This window comes from Mirounga leonina, unplaced genomic scaffold (genome assembly GCF_011800145.1).
Source record: "Mirounga leonina isolate KUSES-001 unplaced genomic scaffold, KU_Mleo_1.0 Mir_128, whole genome shotgun sequence".
In the NCBI taxonomy this organism is placed as follows: domain Eukaryota; kingdom Metazoa; phylum Chordata; class Mammalia; order Carnivora; family Phocidae; genus Mirounga; species Mirounga leonina.
Window position 1 is genome coordinate 38,407,536 of NW_023270320.1, and position 21,611 is coordinate 38,429,146.

At 40.7% G+C, this 21,611-nt stretch overlaps 1 protein-coding gene across 1 annotated transcript in view; it reads left to right on the top strand.

Moving 5' to 3' along the window:
* The window catches only part of CSMD1 (CUB and Sushi multiple domains 1), a 519,075-nt gene that overhangs the window by 114,875 nt on the left and 382,589 nt on the right, over nucleotides 1–21,611 (top strand). Inside the window, exons 8-9 of the mRNA XM_035003847.1 lie at nucleotides 452–639; nucleotides 9,316–9,504. Of these exons, the coding sequence (XP_034859738.1) occupies nucleotides 452–639; nucleotides 9,316–9,504 (377 nt within the window). The remainder of the gene's footprint in view (nucleotides 1–451; nucleotides 640–9,315; nucleotides 9,505–21,611) is intronic.

Below are 21,611 nucleotides of genomic sequence, written 5' to 3' on the forward strand. Positions count from 1 at the left end.
CTTCCTTCCTTCCTTCCTTCCTTCCTTCCTTCCTTCCTTCCTTCCTTCCTTCCTTCCGTCCTTCCTTCCTTCTTCCCTCCCTCCCTCCCTCCCTTCCTGCCTGCCTGCCTGCCTGCCTGCCTTCTTTCCTGCCTTCTTTTCTTCATCTCTCCAAAAACTAACCTGGTTCACAGTATTTTTATTTTAGAGCTAAAGACTGCAGTCTTTTGTGCTTGGGATGTTACGTGACTGAGTATTCAGTAAGAGGGAAGGGTTTAGGCTGTACCTTTCCTTCTAGAAAAACTGATGCTTCAATATCATATGCGCCTGGGTGTTTTTTTAAGTTTGTAAAATTCTAAATCTTTTATTTATAGTGATATACATCGGTGCGCAATTAGTGAATGAAGATATTTGGGGAATGTATATAAGTTAATGCAGCTTTGCTTTTCTGACTGGACACAAATCTCCACAGATTTCAGACGGAAGTCAACTATGACACGCTGGAGGTCCGAGACGGGCCAGCCAACTCGTCGCCACTGATCGGAGAGTATCACGGCACGCAAGCTCCCCAGTTCCTGATCAGCACGGGGCATTTCATGTACCTGCTGTTCACCACCGACAACAGCCGCTCCAGCGTGGGTTTCCTCATTCACTACGAGAGTAAGTCGGAGGGCGCACCGGCCACCACCAGCCTGCGTCCAGACACACGTCCGGGCCCGAGCGCTCACCTGACCCTCACTGCCTCTGTCCGCACTGGCCATCATAAGCACTTTCTCTTATTAATAAGAGAGCATCTTGTGGGTTTTTACTTTAAAACTCCAAAAAATATATTTATTCATTTATTATTAAATTAAATAATTAAATAGTGTGTTCATTCACCGTATGATGTAATGGTAAACTTCTACCATGAGAAATAGAGGTCCTGGCCAGAGAGGCTCTTGCTACAATTATATCTCCTGAACAGTGGCTTAGGGGAATTCTTTACTGGAAAAATGTGGGTAGGGCCATCGTGGTTCTTTTTTTTTTTTTTTTTTTTTTTAAGATTTTATGTATTTAGGGGCGCCTGGGTGGCTCAGTTGGTTAAGCTACTGCCTTCAGCTCAGGTCATGATCCTGGAGTCCCAGGATCGAGTCCCGCATTGGGCTCCCTGCTCGGCAGGGAGCCTGCTTCTCCCTCTGACCCTCCCCCCTTTCATGTGCTCTCTCTCTCTCATTCTCTCTGTCTCAAATAAATAAATAAAATCTTAAAAAAAATAAAAAATAAAAAAAATAAAACTGCTCAAAAAAAAAAAAAAAGATTTTATGTATTTATTTGACAGAGAGAGACACAGCGAGAGAGGGAACACAAGCAGGGGGAGTGGGAGAGGGAGAAGCAGGCTTCCCGCTGAGCAGGGAGCCTGATGTGGGACTCGATCCCAGGACCCTGGGATCATGGCCTCAGCCGAAGGCAGAGGCTTAACGACTGAGCCACCCAGGCACCCCGCCATCGTGGTTCTTATCTGTTGGTTCGTTCACTTGAGCACATGTCCCTGGGGAGAGAACATGGAACACAGGCCGGAGAGGAGTTAAAACACAGCTGAATCTCACAAAATGACACGTGACTATTGCTGTGAGCAAGTGTGAACAAGGATTAAAATGATTATTAGAAACAATTAAAACAGTGACTAAAATAAGACCATGCAGGGTATCTTGCCCAATGTGAAATGCTCCCGTTTCTATTTCCATACATACAAATTTGTCATAACCTTAGCTTCTGAAATTAGAAGGTCAGGTCATTACAGCATTTTATAATAATATGTTATCAGTTGTACTTCTGCAATACAGCTGAGGGAGTTCACCCTGGGAATACAAGTTTAACACCAGCCAATTAAAACAAACAAACCCAGGGATCCTGGGTGGCTCAGTGGGTGAAGCGTCTGCCTTCGGCTCAGGTCATGATCTCAGGGTCCTGGGATAGAGTCCCACCCTGCTCAGCAGGGAGCCTGCTTCTCCCTCTCCCTCTGCCCCTCCTCCCTGCTTAGGCTCTCTTGCTCTCTCTCAAATAAATAAATTAATTAAATCTTTAAAAAAACCCAAACAAACATTATTCCCTGTGTTTGAAAATGCCTCACTTTCAGAGTAAAGTGAAGAAGATGGATGAATGCAGGCTAACACAGGATTTACAGGAATTAAACCCTATTTTTCAAGGTTTTTATGGTTGTTCTTTTTCACAGTCTTATCCCAAAACAAACAAAATGAAGTTTCAGTGTTATTTAAAAACATATAAATATATATATTTACAGAAACCCACACATATAATTTTACAAATGCTCATGAATGGGGTCATATCTAACATGTTGGATGTTTAATCATAGTTTTGTTTTCTTATTTCTCACCTTCCTGTCCAAACATCACCCCCTTGCTACTCATGTCAACCTCGGTGCAAACCCCACCCAACAACTCAGATTAATAACCTGTTATGTGTATTTCTCTGTTTCCCTTGCTCATGTATGGAATTACATGCAAACATATACATGCATATACTCATATACAAGTCAATGTGTACTTATTGATAAAAAATAAGTCACATTACACTTGTTTGGATAGCAAGAAAATTGACTATTCATGATTTAATGATTAATTTCAAATTTAATTCAGTTAGTTTCACTTCATATACATGCAACATTTATTTCAAAGTAAGGTATTTTTTAAACTTGATATACAATTTAAGAACCAGAGGGTTTCATGTTTCATTCCTTTTTAACGTCCCTTCAAGTCATCACTTTTCTTTTTTTTTTTTAAAGATTTTATTCATTTATTTAACACAGAGAGAGAGAGAGAGAGAGACAGCGAGAGAGGGAACACAAGCAGGGGGAGTGGGAGAGGGAGAAGCAGGCTTCCCGCTGAGCAGGGAGCCCGATGTGGGGCTCGATCCCAGGACCCTGGGATCATGACCTGAGCCGAAGGCAGATGCTTAACGACTGAGCCACCCAGGTGCCCCTACTTTTCTTTGGAGTAGAGATATGTGCACATTACAACCATCCGGATTTGCAAATTTCCTAAGCACTGATGACCAAAAGGCTGTACTCTCTCCAGCACACCCCGGTTTCTTAAGTCTGGAGCTCCTTGGCCTTTGAACACCCAGCTGGATGATGCTTAAGAGAATAAATATTTTCCGGCCCTAAAAAATACTAGAACAGTTTCCCATTCTTCCCTTTCCTCTCCCTCATTTGTGTAGCCATAGGTTATTTTGCCTATTTTTTCTATTTTGCCTATTTTAAAAAAAATGTGTCCTAAAGCCTATACGCAGGTCGTAGAAACTGATTGCATTTACTCACCTAACTGGTTTAAATAAATGGGTTATTCTTCCTCATTCTTTCTGGGATCAAAGAATGATAGAAAGTCAGGTCACAAGTTCCTATTTAGCTTGTCATCCTTACTAATAGAATATCATATGCAGATAATTATAACAATAATTTTTCTAATCTTACATGGATGACTACGTGACGTTTCAGGATTCTTTTCATTTCTCCTATGCGTGACAGTAGAGCTGGGCCTTAGAAAAGCATGCATCCATAGCCTGGAGTGAGCTCTCGGACAACAGCGCTCCTTGCCTTTTTTTCGTTCAGGGTATCAGTCAAAGAAGATGAAAGCCATCACTAAGCTGGTGCATCTGCATTTGCAGAGTGATAATTGTGGGGTGTCAGACATTTCTGATCCCTTGGGGCCTAGAATCCCTCCCCCCTCCTACTTGAAAGGAAGAACTGGGAGCTAACACGATAGTCACAGAAGAGGGCAGAACCGTCACTGGTGGTGAAGATGGGTAAGGTTCCCATAGCATCCAACTGCCCAGCCTCTCAGGAGGGACACGGGTTCTAAACACTCGTGCTGACTTTTGCATTGGGAACTCCCAGTGGTCCTTCCAGAAGGCCCCACGCATTTTTATGAATTCCCCTGAAGGAAAGTATCGAAAGTACATTAGGAAAATATTACCTGGAAGGACATCACCCTGAAGCTTGACTTGTTATCACCTCAATTCATTTATCAGTTATTCTGTATTTGAGGAGAAACAAGGAAATGCGCTCTTGTAGAAATGAGTCCGGGATACGGCATTCTTGTAGAAATGAGTCCGGAAAGGCCGGCACTTGTTGGCTGGCCTTATGGGTAACCATTACCTGCTGGCTTGAAAACGGAGTGGATGCCAGAATACCAGCTCAGATGTTCTTGTTGCTGCTGCCATGGGTGGATGGAGACCTAAGTACTTCTGGAAAACCCTGGCGCCAACTCAGAGGGTCACCCTTGTCTAGAAAGCATGCTGAAGGGGCAGTTTTCCTCAAATGTTACTGTGCGTTAGCACTCACCCGGGAATCCTGGTAAAACGCAGGCTCCTAAGTTCACCTTCCAGCTACTGGGATTCAGCATGCCTGCAGGCCAGAAGTCTCGGATTTTTGTCAGGTCCTCCAGGAGGTGGCATGAAGGTGGCAGTGGGTGCCTGATCCAGCCCAGGCAGGCCAGGGCAGGTGCTGGCCTGACTCACGAGTTCCAGGTAGAGGGAGAGTCTGCGGGCAGGTGGGCGGGGAGCAGGTGCGGGGGGGCACTTGTGGAATAGAAGAATAAAGAGCAGAGAGAGAAGCAGAGAGAGACGGGAAGAGGAGAAGAACATAAAAAAAGACACACATTACCAACCCCGTTAAAATGTTGACCATTTCTAGTATTCTTTGAAGAAATCTGTTCAGATTGGAAGCACTAGAAAACAATCTTTAAAAAATGGGTTGCCCATAACCCAAATGACTATCACATTCCTTATGCCATTTGAAAATAATAACATGGTCCATCCCCCTTTCATACCTTGTCATAAATGTTTGACACTGTAAACCTTCCTTGCTTTAAAAAAATTCTTTTAACGATACCACTTCATGCCCAAACGGGCACATGAAAATCTACTTTACAAACATAAAGCATTGCAGAAATAGCCGCACTCTCTTCAAGACTGACTTCCTTCTGCAGTGTTGCTATAAGGTAATGGGAGCTACTATAAACAGCATTACTTTCGACTCTTTTTGAATTGCGAGGCTGAAGGGCCGAAGTCATTTTGTCAAGGTTTTCCTCAGAGCAAACCTAGAATTGTAGTTCTCGTCTGCGTGCTGAGTCTTAAATCCTCGATCTTATAAATACAGTGTCCAATTACTGTTTGCCCTTTTATTACTTTACTCTTCATAAGGAATGTGATGCAGTTCCTTTATATAATAGTCATTGTATTATCCTCCCAGAATAATTGCTTACTCGCTCTGTTTGTAGCACTTTGAACCACCACTATAAAAAAAAAAACACAACTTTGTAGGGAACTTGAACATAAATGGATGTCTCAAGTATATGGATGTCTTCCATTTAATTTTAGAGCATTTTTTGGGAAATGTTTTCAAAGGTATCTTTTAAAAACATTTCAAGAAATAGGCAAGAGTCACTGCATGTAATTGTCTATATCCTGCTGTGCAATTCATACATGCTGCAATTTTGAAAAAATTGTGAGACAAAGAAGTATGGTTTCTGGGATGTGTGTGTGTGTGTGTGTGTGTGTGTGTGAGCACATGCAGATTAGTTTCTGAGATTTAATGCCATTTCTTGAGACCAAACAGAAAAACCGGTCAAGACGTAATGGCTGTAGATGCCATGCAGTTGGAAAATCAGCCGCGCTGTGGCTGTGGGCGCGCACAAACACGTGAGAAAGCAGGCGGGAGAAAGCAGGCTAAGGCTGAGCTGTGAATCTCAGTGAACAATTTAACATGACCAGTTTACTCAGTTTCTTGGCTTATTTCCTCCTCTGTAAAATGGGACCGTAACTGCTATTTCAAACCCTTTCGAAGGCTGCGGAAAGTGGCCACCCTTGGGAGATAAAAGATATTCAGAATTTCCATCCCCTTCCTGGGACTAGAACTTGTATTCAAACACGTAGTTAAGCAGAACTTTACTTCTGTCAAATGTACATTAATATAATCTGCACATGGGTGGCTTGAGAATCATCAGCTTCTTTTTTTCACGGAGAGCAAATTTACTCAGTCACGTATTTGACAGGCCAAAGGACAAGGAGTGGATTTGTATCACCCGTGTCAAAAATGCGTAGTCACATTAAGTTCCAAGGAAAGAACAGTTGGGACAGAACTGGCACGTATTCAAAGCTTCGACAAAATCCGCCGATGCCAGTTCTTCTTTGTATCCTGAGGGCTCGACACAAGAAGGGGAAAATGCCCGAAACAATGCTTTGAAGCATTCGTCCTTCAAAGTACTTTGTACTTTTCCTTCAGAGTAAATTGGCCACCTGTCCTCACAGGACACTGAGTTCATTTTAAAGGTCTGATCCTAGTGAGCCATGTCGCCTACTTTGCCCTGCGTTCTCCCTGCTGCCACCTTGTTTTAAAATCCCCGCATATGGTGTGTTTTGGGTGAATTGGTCATCAAATCTATTATAATCCTACCGCTCAACAGTTATCCTCACATGTACTATCCATTCAAATATATTTTAATGCAAAGGAGTACAATAACTGCACATTTTTTTTTTAAAGATTTTATTTATTTATTTGAGAGAGAATGAGAGAGAGAGAGCATGAGAGGGGGGAGGATCAGAGGCAGAAGCAGACTCCCCGCCGAGCAGGGAGCCCGATGCGGGACTCGATCCCGGGACCCCGGGATCATGACCTGAGCTGAAGGCAGTCGCTCAACCAACTGAGCCACCCAGGCGCCCCAATAACTGCACATTTTACAACCTAATATTTCTGTCCATTATTTTGTAAAAATGAATGAATGCATGAATGAATGAATGTTGGAATAATGTTATGACTTCAACATAGATTTATTTTTTTAGTTCAGTTTTACATGTAAGGAATTCTGTGTTTACATTTGTATGCTTTGGTTTCCTCTGATGTTTTTCTCTTTTTTTCCTTACAAATTTTATGTGGGAAAAAGTTTACTTACAATTTATCAGTATTATTATGAATATTATTCATTAATATATTGTTCTCACAACATCTAAAATAACAATTTCTATTAATTCTGTTTGCTACAATGAGTATGTTGTTGTTCAGTGATCATTGGAAACCATTGGACAAGGTGAAATAATATAGTTAGCTGGTTTGTCAGGGATCTGGGGACCACTCCATTTCTTAGGCAAAGCTTCTTTTGAGGGAATTCTTGTGTTAATCTATCAGCCAGTATCATGTACCCATTTTATATGGGGCATATACTACATATAATCTCTGAGGTGTTATGGAAGAGGTCATAAACATTACCTTAGAATATGAATGTGTGTGTAGTGGGAGAGAGAGAGAGAGAAAAAGAGAGAGGAGCAGAGTGGGTAATGGGTTTGGGGACAAATGATACCCACCTTCTTTTGGCAGAACCGTATCTCATGCAGGAAAGGAAAGTATGCATGCATTTGCTGCCATGCTTTGCAAGAAGTCATGACAGTTACATCCTGCTGTTTAGGCAGTAGGCACATGTTAGTTTTCAGGAAATTAGTGAGAATGTTTAAGAAAAAGTTCTTGGGAAAAATGGTGCTGTATAAATATATATATATATATTTTTTTTTACTTTGCTTTTTCTCTTCATTGTTTTATTTTTTTCCTTTGGAAATCTTCACTATGATCATCTTCCATTTTTTACCCATTGTAACCAAACTCTGAGGTTAAGCACACAGATTTGCAAAGGGCAAGATTTGCTTATTTTGCCAGTTCTGAACCAACCGCAAGTTCAGGGTGTTCCCTAAATGACCCTCAGTTCTGATAATTTGATAGAAGAATTTAGCACCTACTGAAAGCTGTTATACTCGCAGTCACATTCATTACAGGAAAGGATCCAAATTAGACCAGGCAGAGGAAGAGACACGTAAGGTGTTATCTGGAAAGGGGGCTCCTACCTGCCGTTTCTGCTTGTCTTCTCCCCATGGAGTCATGAATGGTGTCACCTCCTCCCAGCCACAATATGTGACAATATGCACAGTCCTGCCAATCTGGGAAGCTCACTGGAGCATCCACGTCCAAAGATTTTGTTGGTGTGTCATTACAGAGGCATCATTAATTGAATCATGGGCCACGTGGTTGAACTCCGGCTCAGCTGCCCCTTCCTTGTAAGGTAGCCTCAAGTCCTATTGGCCCAGGAGCACATCATGAACAATAAAGACACCCCCAACACTCAAGAAATTCCAAGGGTTTGCAGGCGACCTCTTAGGAGCTAGACTTCTCCTGGAAAGCACATCCCTTGCTACCCATTTTTTCAGTGGTGGCTCAGCTGTCCTCCTTGTGATCTGGTGCCTATGGAATCACATTTTGCTATGTTAATGAAGAAATATTATCACTTATTGTTTATTTTTAAAAAGTCACCCCTTAGTTGTATATCATGTATTTGATTTAATGAGAGAAGCTGTAAGGTCAGGTGTATCACTCCAACTTTGGTAAAATTTATGCAATGATTGGAAATGTTATTCCAAAGATCATTGGCGGGGGACTAAGCAGTCTGAATATTGTAATGATTTCAGATTTTGGACTAATAGCCCAAGTCATAATTGTTATGTTCTAAGCCTTGTTGAGAGAGTTGTATATAGCTATAGCAAAGTCTTTTTTATTTCTTTGAATGCAAAACCATCACAGTGACATCTTCCCTTACTCCCATTTTCCTTATCGGTTCAAATATATATTCTAAAAATAAAGAGAAATCTCAGAGACAGAGAAAAGAAACTCTTATAATGACATAATCATAATCACTTGACTTTTTATAGCATTTTACTTTTTAGCATCTTTTAGCATGGGCTAATTGTAGCCATCTCGAAAGTGGCTGACTTAAGTGCAAATTTGAAAAATGCACGGATGTATGGAATGCAATTTTAGAAAATCAAACCCAGTGTGGTTTTAATTTGCATTATATGTGTATGGACTTGGGTGCCTGTGTGCATGTCTATGAAAGTTGAAGTATGACGACTGCCAGAATCTAACTGGAACATAAACTATAATAAGAAGGGGAAGGGGAGGGCCAGAGTTAGAAAACAAGATGATACAGACTTCATTTAGTACAGTTCCCTGGTTTTCAAATGAAGAGAAGTAAAATTCAGACATCAAGGATCATTCAAGGTTGTGCTACTTACATGTCATCTAGTAAATAGTTAACAACGTATCTCTCTACACAGAAAAACAGGGTCAAATATAAGAAAATGTATTTTTTTTTTTTTTACATTTAAGGATTATTGGATTCACTTGAATACCTTTCCAGGTCTGATAATGTCTCAGAATATTTTATATGTATATGGAACAAACTTTTTTTTCTAGAAACCAGCAGAGTTCCATATGCAATGCATTTTTTTCTGTGCGTGCAGGTGTGACCCTGGAGTCGGACTCCTGCCTCGACCCCGGGATCCCTGTGAATGGGCATCGGCACGGCAGTAATTTCGGTATCAGATCCACAGTGACGTTCAGCTGTGATCCAGGATATACACTGAGTGATGACGAGCCCCTGATCTGTGAGAGGAACCACCAGTGGAACCATGCGTTGCCCAGCTGTGATGGTAGGTGGAGGTCAACGAAGCAGGAAATCAGAAAGAAATGTAGAGATGTGGAAACATTTAAATTGTTTGGGTGGTAGGTGTGGTATTCTACGGGGCAGTATGGCATGAAAAGTTGTACACCTTAAGAAGTATTTCCGTTTAACACTTGAAGTTTACCTAGCACATGTCTCCTGTGAGGTAGAGCATTTGTTTAGAATGCAACATAAACAATTACGGGCCGGCCTTCAACTTTGTCCCCAAACACTGAAACTTATGGAGCTTAGTTACCACGTACTCTTCCACGTGGCATTTGTTGAAAATAGCATGTGAAACAGGGGAGTAAGTATGTAGGTTGTGCATCGTCAGACCTGGCTTTCCTCCAGACCAGGTCCAAGCATCCAGCAATCATCTGGGGTCAGCACTCTTCCTTCTGAGCTCCCACCTCTGGGGGACCACTTTCCCCGGGAGGACTGGGAAGTGTTCTCTCAGCAGATACCCAAGTGGTTTCTTGGTTGTACCAGCCACTCCTCCTGCCCTGCACAGATCTGCTCTTGGAAGTCTCAAAACAAATAATAATGTTAATGATCATACTGTATTGCTCAACTTGATGCTGTGAAGTGTAGAGTCACAATAATCAGATACACAAGTATGTTGCTTTGATCATCTGCAAACAAAGTAAGGGACTTGGCCTTTGGCCATGAATATAACCACATCATAACATTGTTTCTATGAAAAAAACAACATATTTTCCCCATAACATTTTTCAACAATGTTATAATGTGGTTGTATGCATGGCTTACAGAGAACCATAAAATAAGTGAATTTATCAATAGAAAGCATTACACTTAATAGCAAACTATTATAAAAAGTCCATGAAAGTCAAGAACAGAACAACTTTCTCAGTATCGGAAATGTTGCTTTATGTTATCCAGAAGATCCTAACTCATGCAATAATTTAAGAAAATGATATAAATTATAAATATTATAAAGAGAAGACAGTCACATTTGGCAGTAAGTACTAGTAGAAGACTGCATTCAGGAAAAACATAAATCAATGGATTTCCACAAAGGATACAACATATTAGAAGTATAATATCTATATACACTAAAACTTTCTGGAGCATATCTAATGGGAGATATGAAGGCTTATCTTTTTTTTTTTTTTAAGGCTTATCTTAAAAGAATTTAGAACTTAACGGTAGGATACAAAAGAATATCCTAATAAGTGGGAATACTTAGTACATTTCTAGATGATAGGGATGAAATTTAAATATACAAATTTTCTACAGAGTTTTAATTTCAATAAAGTCTAAAAATAATTTGGATTTTTAATAGAAATTTATAAACATGTTCAAAACCGACCTGAAAGAGTAGAACATCCAAGTGGAAATATATATTTTTAAGAATGATAAGAAAGGACTCTCTCTGGGATCAAAGCATCCCCAAAATCACCTTTAATTAAAATAATATGAACTCAGTGCAAAAATACTCAGATTAGTAATACAGTAAAGGCATTCTAGTAACAAATCTCTGCCTGTATAGGAACTTAATTTGTTGAAATTATTCCAAGTCCTTGAGGAGGGATGACTTATTTCGTAAATGATGTTGGTCAACATGATATCTAAATACAACTAATGAAAAATATTGACAGATTTCACTATATATAAATTAAAAGTTCTATTTAAAAAAAAAAGGTAAAAGAAAAGGGTCAGACTATAGAAAATAATTGCTCTGTCCAGGTAATGTGCGTGATTCTAAATCATGTTATCATTCAAATGGATGGAAAGAAAACAGTGACAAACATGACACTAGACCCATGGGGAAAACACATACACAGGCTGTTCACAGAAGGAGACAACAGGCCGATAAACACTTTAAAATACGTGCAAAAAAAAAAAATATGTGCACTTCAATGCAGACTCAGGAAAATGCAAATAAAACATGGTAATTTCTCCACCTGTTAGATCTGCAAAAAAGTAGAAAGTTCAACTTCTACATTGTTGTGGGATTATGGAGCTGACTGTTCATTCTACCCTATTGTTAGGAGGTTGAAATGATACACTCTTTTTGGAGGAAAGAGATAGCAGTCACAGGCTAATGCATGTTGTATATGTGAGCATATACATGTGTGTAATTATAGACACGTTAACAGGATATGCACCTAAGTGACTGAAAACAGACGTTCTAAAACTGTAACCCCAATGCTCTCATCTGGGGAGACTGGCAGGCTGTAGGGAGGGGGAACAGAGACTTCCAACTTCTATCTCTGTGGTTTTTTTGTTTTATGTTTATTTTTGTTACCATGTTTTATTTTTGTAATTGGAACTCTAATAATGAAAAAAAATACACAGAATTTACCCATGTGATTAATAAACAGTGTCAGAAGGATGCTAGCTACTGAACTCATTAAACTTTTGTAAAATCTGAGAATATCATAAATAGTACACAAAAATATTTACTATATTTGTAAGGTTCTTTATAGGCAATAATTACAACAAGGACACGAAGTCTGGTAAAGACCTAGCCCTTAAAGTACTTAGTTGTTATCCATGCATAACTGAACATCAATCAAAATATTTATTAAATCATTTAATCCAAAACTTACAGCAGGTTAATCATATAAATAATTGTATTGGAATATTTACCTGATATGCGAACACATGACTTTATTGGGTGCCACTGTGCAAATTTAATATTTTTTTTTATTTTGGGCTAAAGTTAAAGATGGAATTTAGGAGTGGAGCACATATAAGCTCCTCTCTCATTTACATTCTCATTTGGGGTGGCTCAGTTGAGCAACAGCTAACACGGGGTTCTCGAGTCTCAAGACTTTTCAGGCAGAGCTGGAAAGATTGAAAAGTTGAGGTCTCTGATTGTGATTTAAACTCTGTGATGAAAGCACCTGATTCATCATAGGAAAATACACAACAGTTGTCCAATTAACTAGACTCCTGATCTGGTAAAGAAAATGGAAGTATGCAAGTGGGAGAGACTTACCCTGACCATCTGAGATCTGTAATTTTGATTTTAAATTGGATTCTTCTCAAGAGAGGACAGTAATACTCTCCATGTACTCTTGATTTAACAGGGTAACTTCCTTTATTTAAATACTTTAGTATCTGGCCAAGGTTGTTTTTTCCTCTGTCCAGCAGACAACGTAGGCAGACTCACCTGTTCACTCTTGCCCTCTTCTTCTCCTCAAGCAAACCCGTGCATGCAGTGGTTAGCCCCTTCTGTGTCCCTGCATATTTCATTGCCCAAATGCCCCCCTCCTCCAGGATGCACTCAACATTCACCAGAATTCTTCTGGAATCACACCAGGTCACTAGCATTATTAACTTTCCTAATAGGCTTTTCTCTTTATATACAGTTCAGTAAAGTTTAAGTTTGATTTAATTTAAACTTACAATCCCATATAACCATAGGTACTCTGTCTTAACCCATGCAAGCTGCTATAACAAAATACCATAGAGTAGGTGGCTAATAAGCGACAGAAATTTATTTCTCACAGTTCTGGATGATGGGAGTCAAAGTTGGAGGGATAGCATGACGGAGTTGCTGTGAGGCCCATGTTCTAGGCTGCAGAGGGCTGGCTCTGTCATTTCATGGGCCAAGGGGCAAGGACGCTCTGTGGGGCCGCTTTTATAAAAGCAAGACTCAGCCCTCATGACCTGCTCACATGTCAAAGGCCTGCCTCCTAAAACAATCACCTTGGGCCTCAGAGATTCAACATGAGTTTTACGTGAATGTAAACATTCAGACCACGGCATATATATCCACGTACACTTAATTGTTCAATACAGTCTCCTCTGTAGAGGAGGCATCTAGGTAGAGGAAAGGGATACACTCTCCTGGACCAGATAGACATGGTGGCACATTCTGCCAATTCCCAGAGGTTTGGTGAACTAGAGTGAATGGAAAATGAACAAAATGATCCATAGGAAATTATCTAGGAGACATGAAGTGAGGACAGACAGAGAAGGGTTCCTAGTGCTTTGCAGGTAACTGACATGCTGTAGAAATGACAGCCTGTATTTGACATTTTCCATAGAAAATAAAGCACGTGAGATTTATGCATTTTATCTCTTTTATTTTCTCCCCACTTAAATGCATGTAAATTTGAAATTTAACCCTTCTAAAGGAATTTATAACATAAGCTATCTGCTTTGCTTTGGCTTCACTGGAAACTATTTCAGATAATAGTAAATTTATGATAAAAGGCTATTAATAGATCTGCAAACACTGGGAGATTTTAGAGTTTGATAGAAGAGTTCAGTCAGTCATGCTTGATTGTTTTCATTTAACCATAAGAATTGTTCTTGTTGTATTTTCAAATCTTAAGCAATCTCTTAAACCCCCTGGGTTTTTATTGTGACAAATGATACATCAATATGATATTTAAACCTTTAAAAATTCATAGCTATGGGAATGGAAGAAGAAATAAGAATTAATTATAATATTTTATATCACCATGAAAAAAAGAGAAACTCTGTCAGTATCTCTCACATCTCCATAGCATTGCTTCATTTTTATTATTTATGCCTTAGCATACTAAAGTTTTAAAGAAATAATGTGAACATTCGAGTAAATTGTTCCCCCCCCCTTTTTTTTGGTGAAATACAAGTGCAAGAAAAATCCTGGAAAAATTTCTTCATTCAATAATTATCTTTGTAAACTGTTGACTCTTTCCACCAGCATACTTTGGAAAACTACTGTTTCTGCAGCCACACAGTTGGGAAGTTTATAATCTATTAGCAGAGAAAGGAAAGACTTATTTTAAATCACCCGATGAAATAAGTTTTTATTAGGCACAGGAAAATTGTTTGAGAATAAAGAGATGGAAAAGATCAAAGCTACAATTTGGAATCTTGAAAGTCTTGGAAGGCAGGTGTAGAGATGCATCTTCAAGGATAAGTTTGAGAGGAAGGATTGGAAGTGGGGAATAGTAGGAGTCCAGGCATGGATGTGTAAAAGGGCTGGAGGATTTGGGGATAGGAAATCATTTGCTGTGGAAGGATGGAAGATCCAAGGTCATTCAGAGGCCTTTCATGCTAGTCCTATGAGCATGGACCTGGTTCCATTGGCGAGATTCCAAACTGGAGGGTGCCATATTCCCAAAGTGGAGCTCGAGCTTTCTGTGAGGAAAAGCTGAGGATGATGGCAGGGCTTGGAACACATCCTGTGCTTTAATTGAGCAGCTCTAAATTATTCCTCCTTTTATTGGTAGGGTCTCCTTGTAAAATTTCTTTTGGGGAAAAATTCTAGTTTAAATGGATGAATAGAGGAATAAAATCAGTAACTCTTTAGGACATAGAGAGTCCATGGATAATTGGAAATAGAATACCACCCCATTAGGTTTTTGCTTTAAATAGAATTTTATTAGCACTTTAAAGCAAACAAGGAAAGTGGAGAAAAACAAAAGACAAACAAATCAGGCAGGATACCGTGGGCTCCCACAGTTCATCTCTTTATGGAAGAGGCAGGAGGACAGGAACTGGGGCATGAATCAGACAAGAGAGAAACGCACCAGTTTCAGAAAGTACGACAAGTGAGAAACACAGGTGCCTTTATGAAGACAGGGCTGTTGTAAAAAGGTTACGTTCAGAGAGCCTTAGCAAGCAGTGGGAGATTCAGCTGGGCCTTGAGAAGGAAGCCAGTGATTCCCATGTGGACTTGAGATCTCTCGGGTTTGTTGTTAGAGCTGGTGCTGTGGAAACAAAAGGTTTCTTCCCAGGGGAGAGGAGAATCTGTCAGCCCTCAATTCCTCTGGCTCTGTCGCCTCCCGAGTGCAAAAGTTCTGACCCCTAGGGTGTTGTCTACATGCTTTTCTCTTGCCTACCACTAGTTCCAGCAGAGGAGTCATACAGAAATAAACATTAAAGCCAGGGTTTGGGGGCGCCTGGGTGGCTCAGTTGGTTAAGCAACTGCCTTCGGCTCAGGTCATGATCCCGGAGTCCTGGGATCGAGTCCCACATCCGGCTCCCTGCTCAGCAGGGAGCCTGCTTCTCCCTCTGACCCTCCCCCCTCTCATGCTGTTTCTCTCTCTCTCTCTCAAATAAATAAATAAATAAAATCTTTTTAAAAAGCCAGGGTTTGGGCTCTACGAAATAGCGGTCTGCACACTGGAATGCGTTACAGGACCTTTGCCAGTGTCTGGCAGGTGAGAGGGAGAATCAGGTGATGGGAAGTGGACACCTGCACAATCCATGGGCAGTCTGTGGGCTTTGCCTGGGACACCAGGAGCCCCACTGTCCTCTGCCACCAAAGACCCTGCAGTACACTGGCCACCGACAGCCCATCACAGAGCAGTCCATGCACATGGAGTCGACTCAGAGTCTGCACTCCCTCCATCCTTCTATTGCCTACGCAACAGTCCACATCCTGGGAGCGGACCTCTGCACAGATGGCCATCACTGGGCAGCCCCACCAGCCCACTGTACTCTAATCACCTAGACCGCCTTTGAGTTCCGAGAACCAGCGAAGATTCTTGTTCTTAGAATAAGTCATGCTCAGTTACCTCTATAAATTATTTGCCTTGTCCGCTTGGACGTGAACGTTGGAAGAGGGACTTGTCTGTGTTACTTATTGTTGTGTGCCCAAGAGCAAACAGGAGGGCTTGGAAAACAGTAGTAACTTCCTCTGGAAATTATTTTGGATGGAGGTTTGGGTGGGTGAGTGGGTCAAAGCAGAGAGCTAAAGGCAGAAGTCGACCCTGTTTGGGTGGTTCATCAGCTCTCCTGGGCAAGACTGCTATAGATGATCACCTCTCTCATCTTCCCTAGTCCCTGTACATCTGTGTTCTCTGCCCAAGAGAGTTCTAGGATAACGTCTCTGGGTCTGTAACGGTGGGTGCAGAATAGAAATAGAAAAGTAGAATTCAAGAAATTATAGCCCTAAGGACAGCAAACGTAAAAGTTTACCGTGTTTTGTACAACCACCCAGAAAAGACTCTGCATTGCAGGAAGAAACAGACGATTGTCATTCAGATTATGTGCAGCACTGTCTGTCGCTCTCCTGGGGGGAATGCAGACATGTCTGTGTGTGAATATGGTCAGAGACTGACGCAGACAGTAAAAACAGAGTGTGGATAAGAAGATTTTCATTTAAAAACCTTCATAATGGGTGAATTAGACTATGTTGCCTTTGCACATATATGACTCAAAATGAACCGTGGATTTGCTTTATCTATAACTTTCTTACTTTGCTCCTAAATGGCAGCTTGATGGTGTTAGTTGGTGATTTCTGGATTGTGCATTGAGTTGAAGGAAAACATCAGTGGTCAGATGCCTTTCCTCCATGCTTCTCCCCAGTATATAATCATCAGTTTTATTTTGATGGCATGAAGACAGAGGATGAAGCAGAGATTGATAAATTTTATAGATTTTAAATGTAGCTGGATAGAAATTCATTTTTACCAGTTTTCTACAGCACATGCAGATTTTAAGGTAAAGATTACTACAAATAATTGTATATATGATATCTCAATTTTACATCAAATGGTTTTCATTCATTATGGTTAAATCCTTGATAAATATTTGAGAAGCTAATGTCCTGACTTACAAGGATCCAATCATACACAGATGAAGGTTATGGACATGTAGCTTCTGTATTGGGGGCTGCATGTCTCCTGGCTCTCGCCCCACTCCATGGCCACTCCTTTCCCCTTCCCTTTGTTGGAGCTCCTCACTTCCCTGAGCTGCTTACCACTGGAAGGGCCTGGGCTTTTGCTCCCCTAGCCACACCCACAAGCCCCGCATCGATGGTCACCTCTGTGTGTGCTCTTCTTCTGTCCCTTGGTCAGACTTGTATGTCCACTTGCCATGGGTATGTAGGAGCCTCCAGCTTCATGGATCTGAAACTGAACTGGTTTACACCCAAAACCCACTTCGCCCAAAGTCTCCCTTCCCCTTCAGTTCCTTCACACTCAGGCTTAAGACCTCACAGTCATGTCACAATGCCCACATCCCAGTCATGAAAACACCAACGTGGCTCTGCCTTCAGACGATGGAGAGATTCTGACCACTTCCCACCACGTCTGCTGCCACATCCCCGGCGAGAGTCCTACCTGCCGAACCCTCTGCCACCCTCCCTGATTCTCACACAGCACCAGTGACCAGGCGGACGCCCCGTGAGCGCCTGCCCTGCCCACACAGCAGCCTCCATGGCCCCTACATCTCACTCACACAAGTGACAAGGCCCTTACTGTCCGGGAACTGTTTAACCTCACTGCTCATGCTCCCTCCCCTCCCCTCTGTCCTGCGACCTGTCCCACGCACAGGCCCACTCAGGCCTCTGTCCTTGGGCGTTTCTCTCCCTGCAAGTTCTTTCCAGGTATCCAGTGGCTCCTTCATTTGTCTCAAGTGCTTCTTCATAGGCCACTTTGCAAGTACGCTTCCCTGACCACCTGCCCTAGATTGCCCCCACCCCACACAACTCAGAGAATATCTTATTCTTCTTTCCTTCTTCCTTTATTTCCCTGGTGCTTATCATCTTCCAACATCATGTATAATCAGCTCTTTACATTATTACGGGCACAGTCTCTCTTCTTCAACTGGATTTTTGACTCCATGAAGGCAACGATTTTTGTCTATTTTGTTAATCATTTCCAGTGCCAAGGGCAGTGTCTATTTGTTGAATGAATTAATTCCAAATGTTATATTAATTTTACCTCCTTCATAATGAAATGTAGAGTCAATGTAATTTTGAGATGTGAAAATCTTACACTGGTAAAATATTCCAGAACTCACTCAAAAAGTTTCTGTTTTGCTGATTTTTATATAACTCTCCCCATGTGGTTTGCATATTCAAAGACATATTCTGCTCCCTTAAAACCTACAATGAGTGAGCATGATGGGAAGTATCACATCTTTCAACAAATTAGCTAATTCTTCTGCAAATATTACTTATGGAACTAGTTTTGAGGAGACACAGTTCAAGATGTCCATATTAATAAGAAAAAATATTTTAGGTATCAGTCATTTAACGATAATCTTACCTAGTTCCAAAAAGGAAGCGTGAATACATGTGTGCATAGAGGGGACATGGTAACAGAGAACTGAATCGTCCTTATTACATTGATTCTCTAAATGTCTCTACTTCCCCATTCAAATGATTATATATAGCTTTTTTTCTTCCTTCAAAAATGGATTTCCAAGACATTTTGAACAGGCCAGATTTTGTTGATGAGGTTTGAAATTAACTGAAGAGCTGCTAAGAGCAGCAGCTCTAAAAAATGCAAACCTGCACCATTTCTTTTTTTTTTTTTAAAGATATTATTTATTTATTTGACAGAGAGAGACACAGAGAGAGAGTGAACACAAGCAGGGGGAGTGGGAGAGGGAGAAGCAGGCTTCCCGCCGAGCAGGGAGCCCGATGCGGGGCTCGATCCCAGGACCCTGGGATCATGACCTGAGCCAAAGGCAGATGCTTAACGACTGAGCCACCCAGGCGCCTGAACCTGCACCATTTCTGAAGCTCTGATTGTATAAGTGTGTGTGTGTGTGTGTGTGTGTGTGTGTGTGTGTGTGTGTGTGGAGAGAGAGAGTGAGAGAGGAAGGGAAGAAGGAAGGAATGGGGGGGAGGGAGAGAGATTTATTATAAGGAATTGGCTCGCCTGGTTATGAGGCTGTCAAGTCCTAAGACCTTCAATGGACAAACTAGAAACACAAAAGAACCGATGGTGTAATTCGAGTCGGAAGGCTGGCAGGCTCCTGACTCAGAAAGAGTCAGCATTTCAGCTCAAGCCCAAAGGGAGGGACAAAACTGACACCCCAGTTCAAAGGGTTCAAAGTGGAAGGTTCAGCCTTTTTAGTCAATGCCAGCCTTCAACTGATTGGGCATGGCCCACCCACATTAGGGAGGTCAGTCTGCTTTGCTCAGGCCGCCCATGCAAATGTTAATCTCATCCAGACACATCTTCACAGAAATGGCTGGGAATCCCATGGCCCAGTCAAGTCACCACACAAAATTCCACTCCAGCTTATTTTGCATTATTATTACCTTATGCTGTGTTATTTCGCTAGGTTTTGTACAGTTTAGAACACCTTTCTATGGCATATTATAATTGTGAGTAAAATGAAGTTTCGGTTTTCTTTTATTTTTCATAGAGGTGATATTTGATATTCCTTTAGTCCTTGTGCAAAGTAAATGTTACTTTAAAAGTACTTTATTCTAGCAATCACTGTGAAACTTTAATACTACAACAATCATTTTCCTTATCGTTTTAAGCCCTCTGTGGAGGTTACATCCATGGAAAGAGTGGAACAGTCCTTTCTCCTGGGTTTCCAGATTTTTACCCAAACTCTCTAAACTGTACATGGACCATTGAAGTGTCTCATGGAAAGGGTAAGGATATTACACAGATTTTATATGTACAGAATAATATAATAAATAAGGTACAAACATGAGAACAAAGAAAAAAGTGTGTGTGTGTGTGTAATGAGTTAACTAATTTCTTCACATATATTTTAACTGTTAATTTTGATGTTTTATATTATTTTAGAAGAAAAATGGTCTAAAATGATTGATGTTACCATAAAGGTAGATTCCTTGTTTTACTTTCAATCAGGTATCTTGGATTTCTGCAAGTAGGTATGCTTGAATATATGCTTGAAAAGCAGGTATGATGGTAAGGAAAAGAGGTATGCATTAGATAAGACATAAATGTCAATTAAATCGAAGGAAATAAGAAATTATCTAAACTATTCATTTCCATGATGATAAATCTAGGATAACTTTTTTTTTTTTAAGAGTTTATTTATTTATTTGACAGAGAGAGAGGGAACACAAGCAGGGGGAGTGGGAGAGGGAGAAGCAGGCTTCCCGCTGAGCAGGGAGCCTAATGTGGGGCTTGATCCCAGCACCCCAAGATCATGACTTGAGCCGAAAGCAGACACCCAACTAACTGAGCCACCCAGGTGCCCCCTAAGATGACTTTGTGTACTTGCCTTGGGTTCTAAATTTACTCAGTATTATTAGACATAATAAATCATTTATCTTCATAATCCAGTGATGATTTATGGAGCAGATTTCATTATCTTCATTTTATAGGCAAGTATAGTAAAGGCCATGAAAATGGTAATTTGTGCAAGAAATGTAGTTCATAAATCCTGGATTTAGGACTGTGCCTTGGGTCTTTTCTGTAGGACCGAGTTTGCCATTTTTAAGGAAATAGTATGAAATTCTAATTACATATCATGGAGACATTGTCTTTACACTTAGATTTGAACTCAATTTGATATTAAATTGACATATTTGATTATGTACCCCATATTACACTATGCTAACATGTATCATGAATGCATGTTAAGAATTTCCTTGGGGTGGCTGGGTGGCTCAGTTGTTTAAGCATCCCACTCTTGATCCTGGCTCAGGTCATGATCTCAGTGTCATGAGATGGAGCCCCACGTCAGCCTCCATGCTCAGCTTAAGATTCTCTCTCTCCCTTTGCCTCTGTCCCTCCCCACCATCCCTGCTTGCATGCTCTTTCTCTCTTAAAAAAAAAAAAAAGAAAAGAAAAAGGATTTCCTTGAAGGAAATTAAGAATAAAGAAGGAACAAATTGTGAGTGACCAAGAATTTGTCATCATAAAAATTAGTATTTTTATTTAAAAGGAGCTATTCATAGTTGATTTTATTATTTCTACCATAGGAATCCATTAATACTTTGTTGATATGGTTAATATGAGAACATATGCATAAGAGAAACATAAAACTATGATTTCAAAGAATTCTTCCTTCAGTTGTATAAGTTTATATGCTAGACGTCCAACCTAAGATTTTATAAAGGATAATTGTTAAATATAAATGGGAAAATTATCTGGCCCTTTATCCCTCTAGGATCAACGTTTCCTAGTGACCATCCCTACGTGCGGTCCACCGTAAACATCCCGCCACATTGTACTTGCATGTCTGTGTCCGACTCAGAATCTGTGTCCTTGTCTAGACCTATGATCCTATGTCTAATCCATACGTGTCCTCTACTTATATATACTGACGCATTTATTTTGACTATTTACCCCCTTCTTTCATTTCTAAATACACTATCCATTCCCTGCATTTTCCTTTGAAACTTGCGTATTAAGTTTGCATATTGAAACTTGCATATTAACTTGCACATTGAAACTTGCA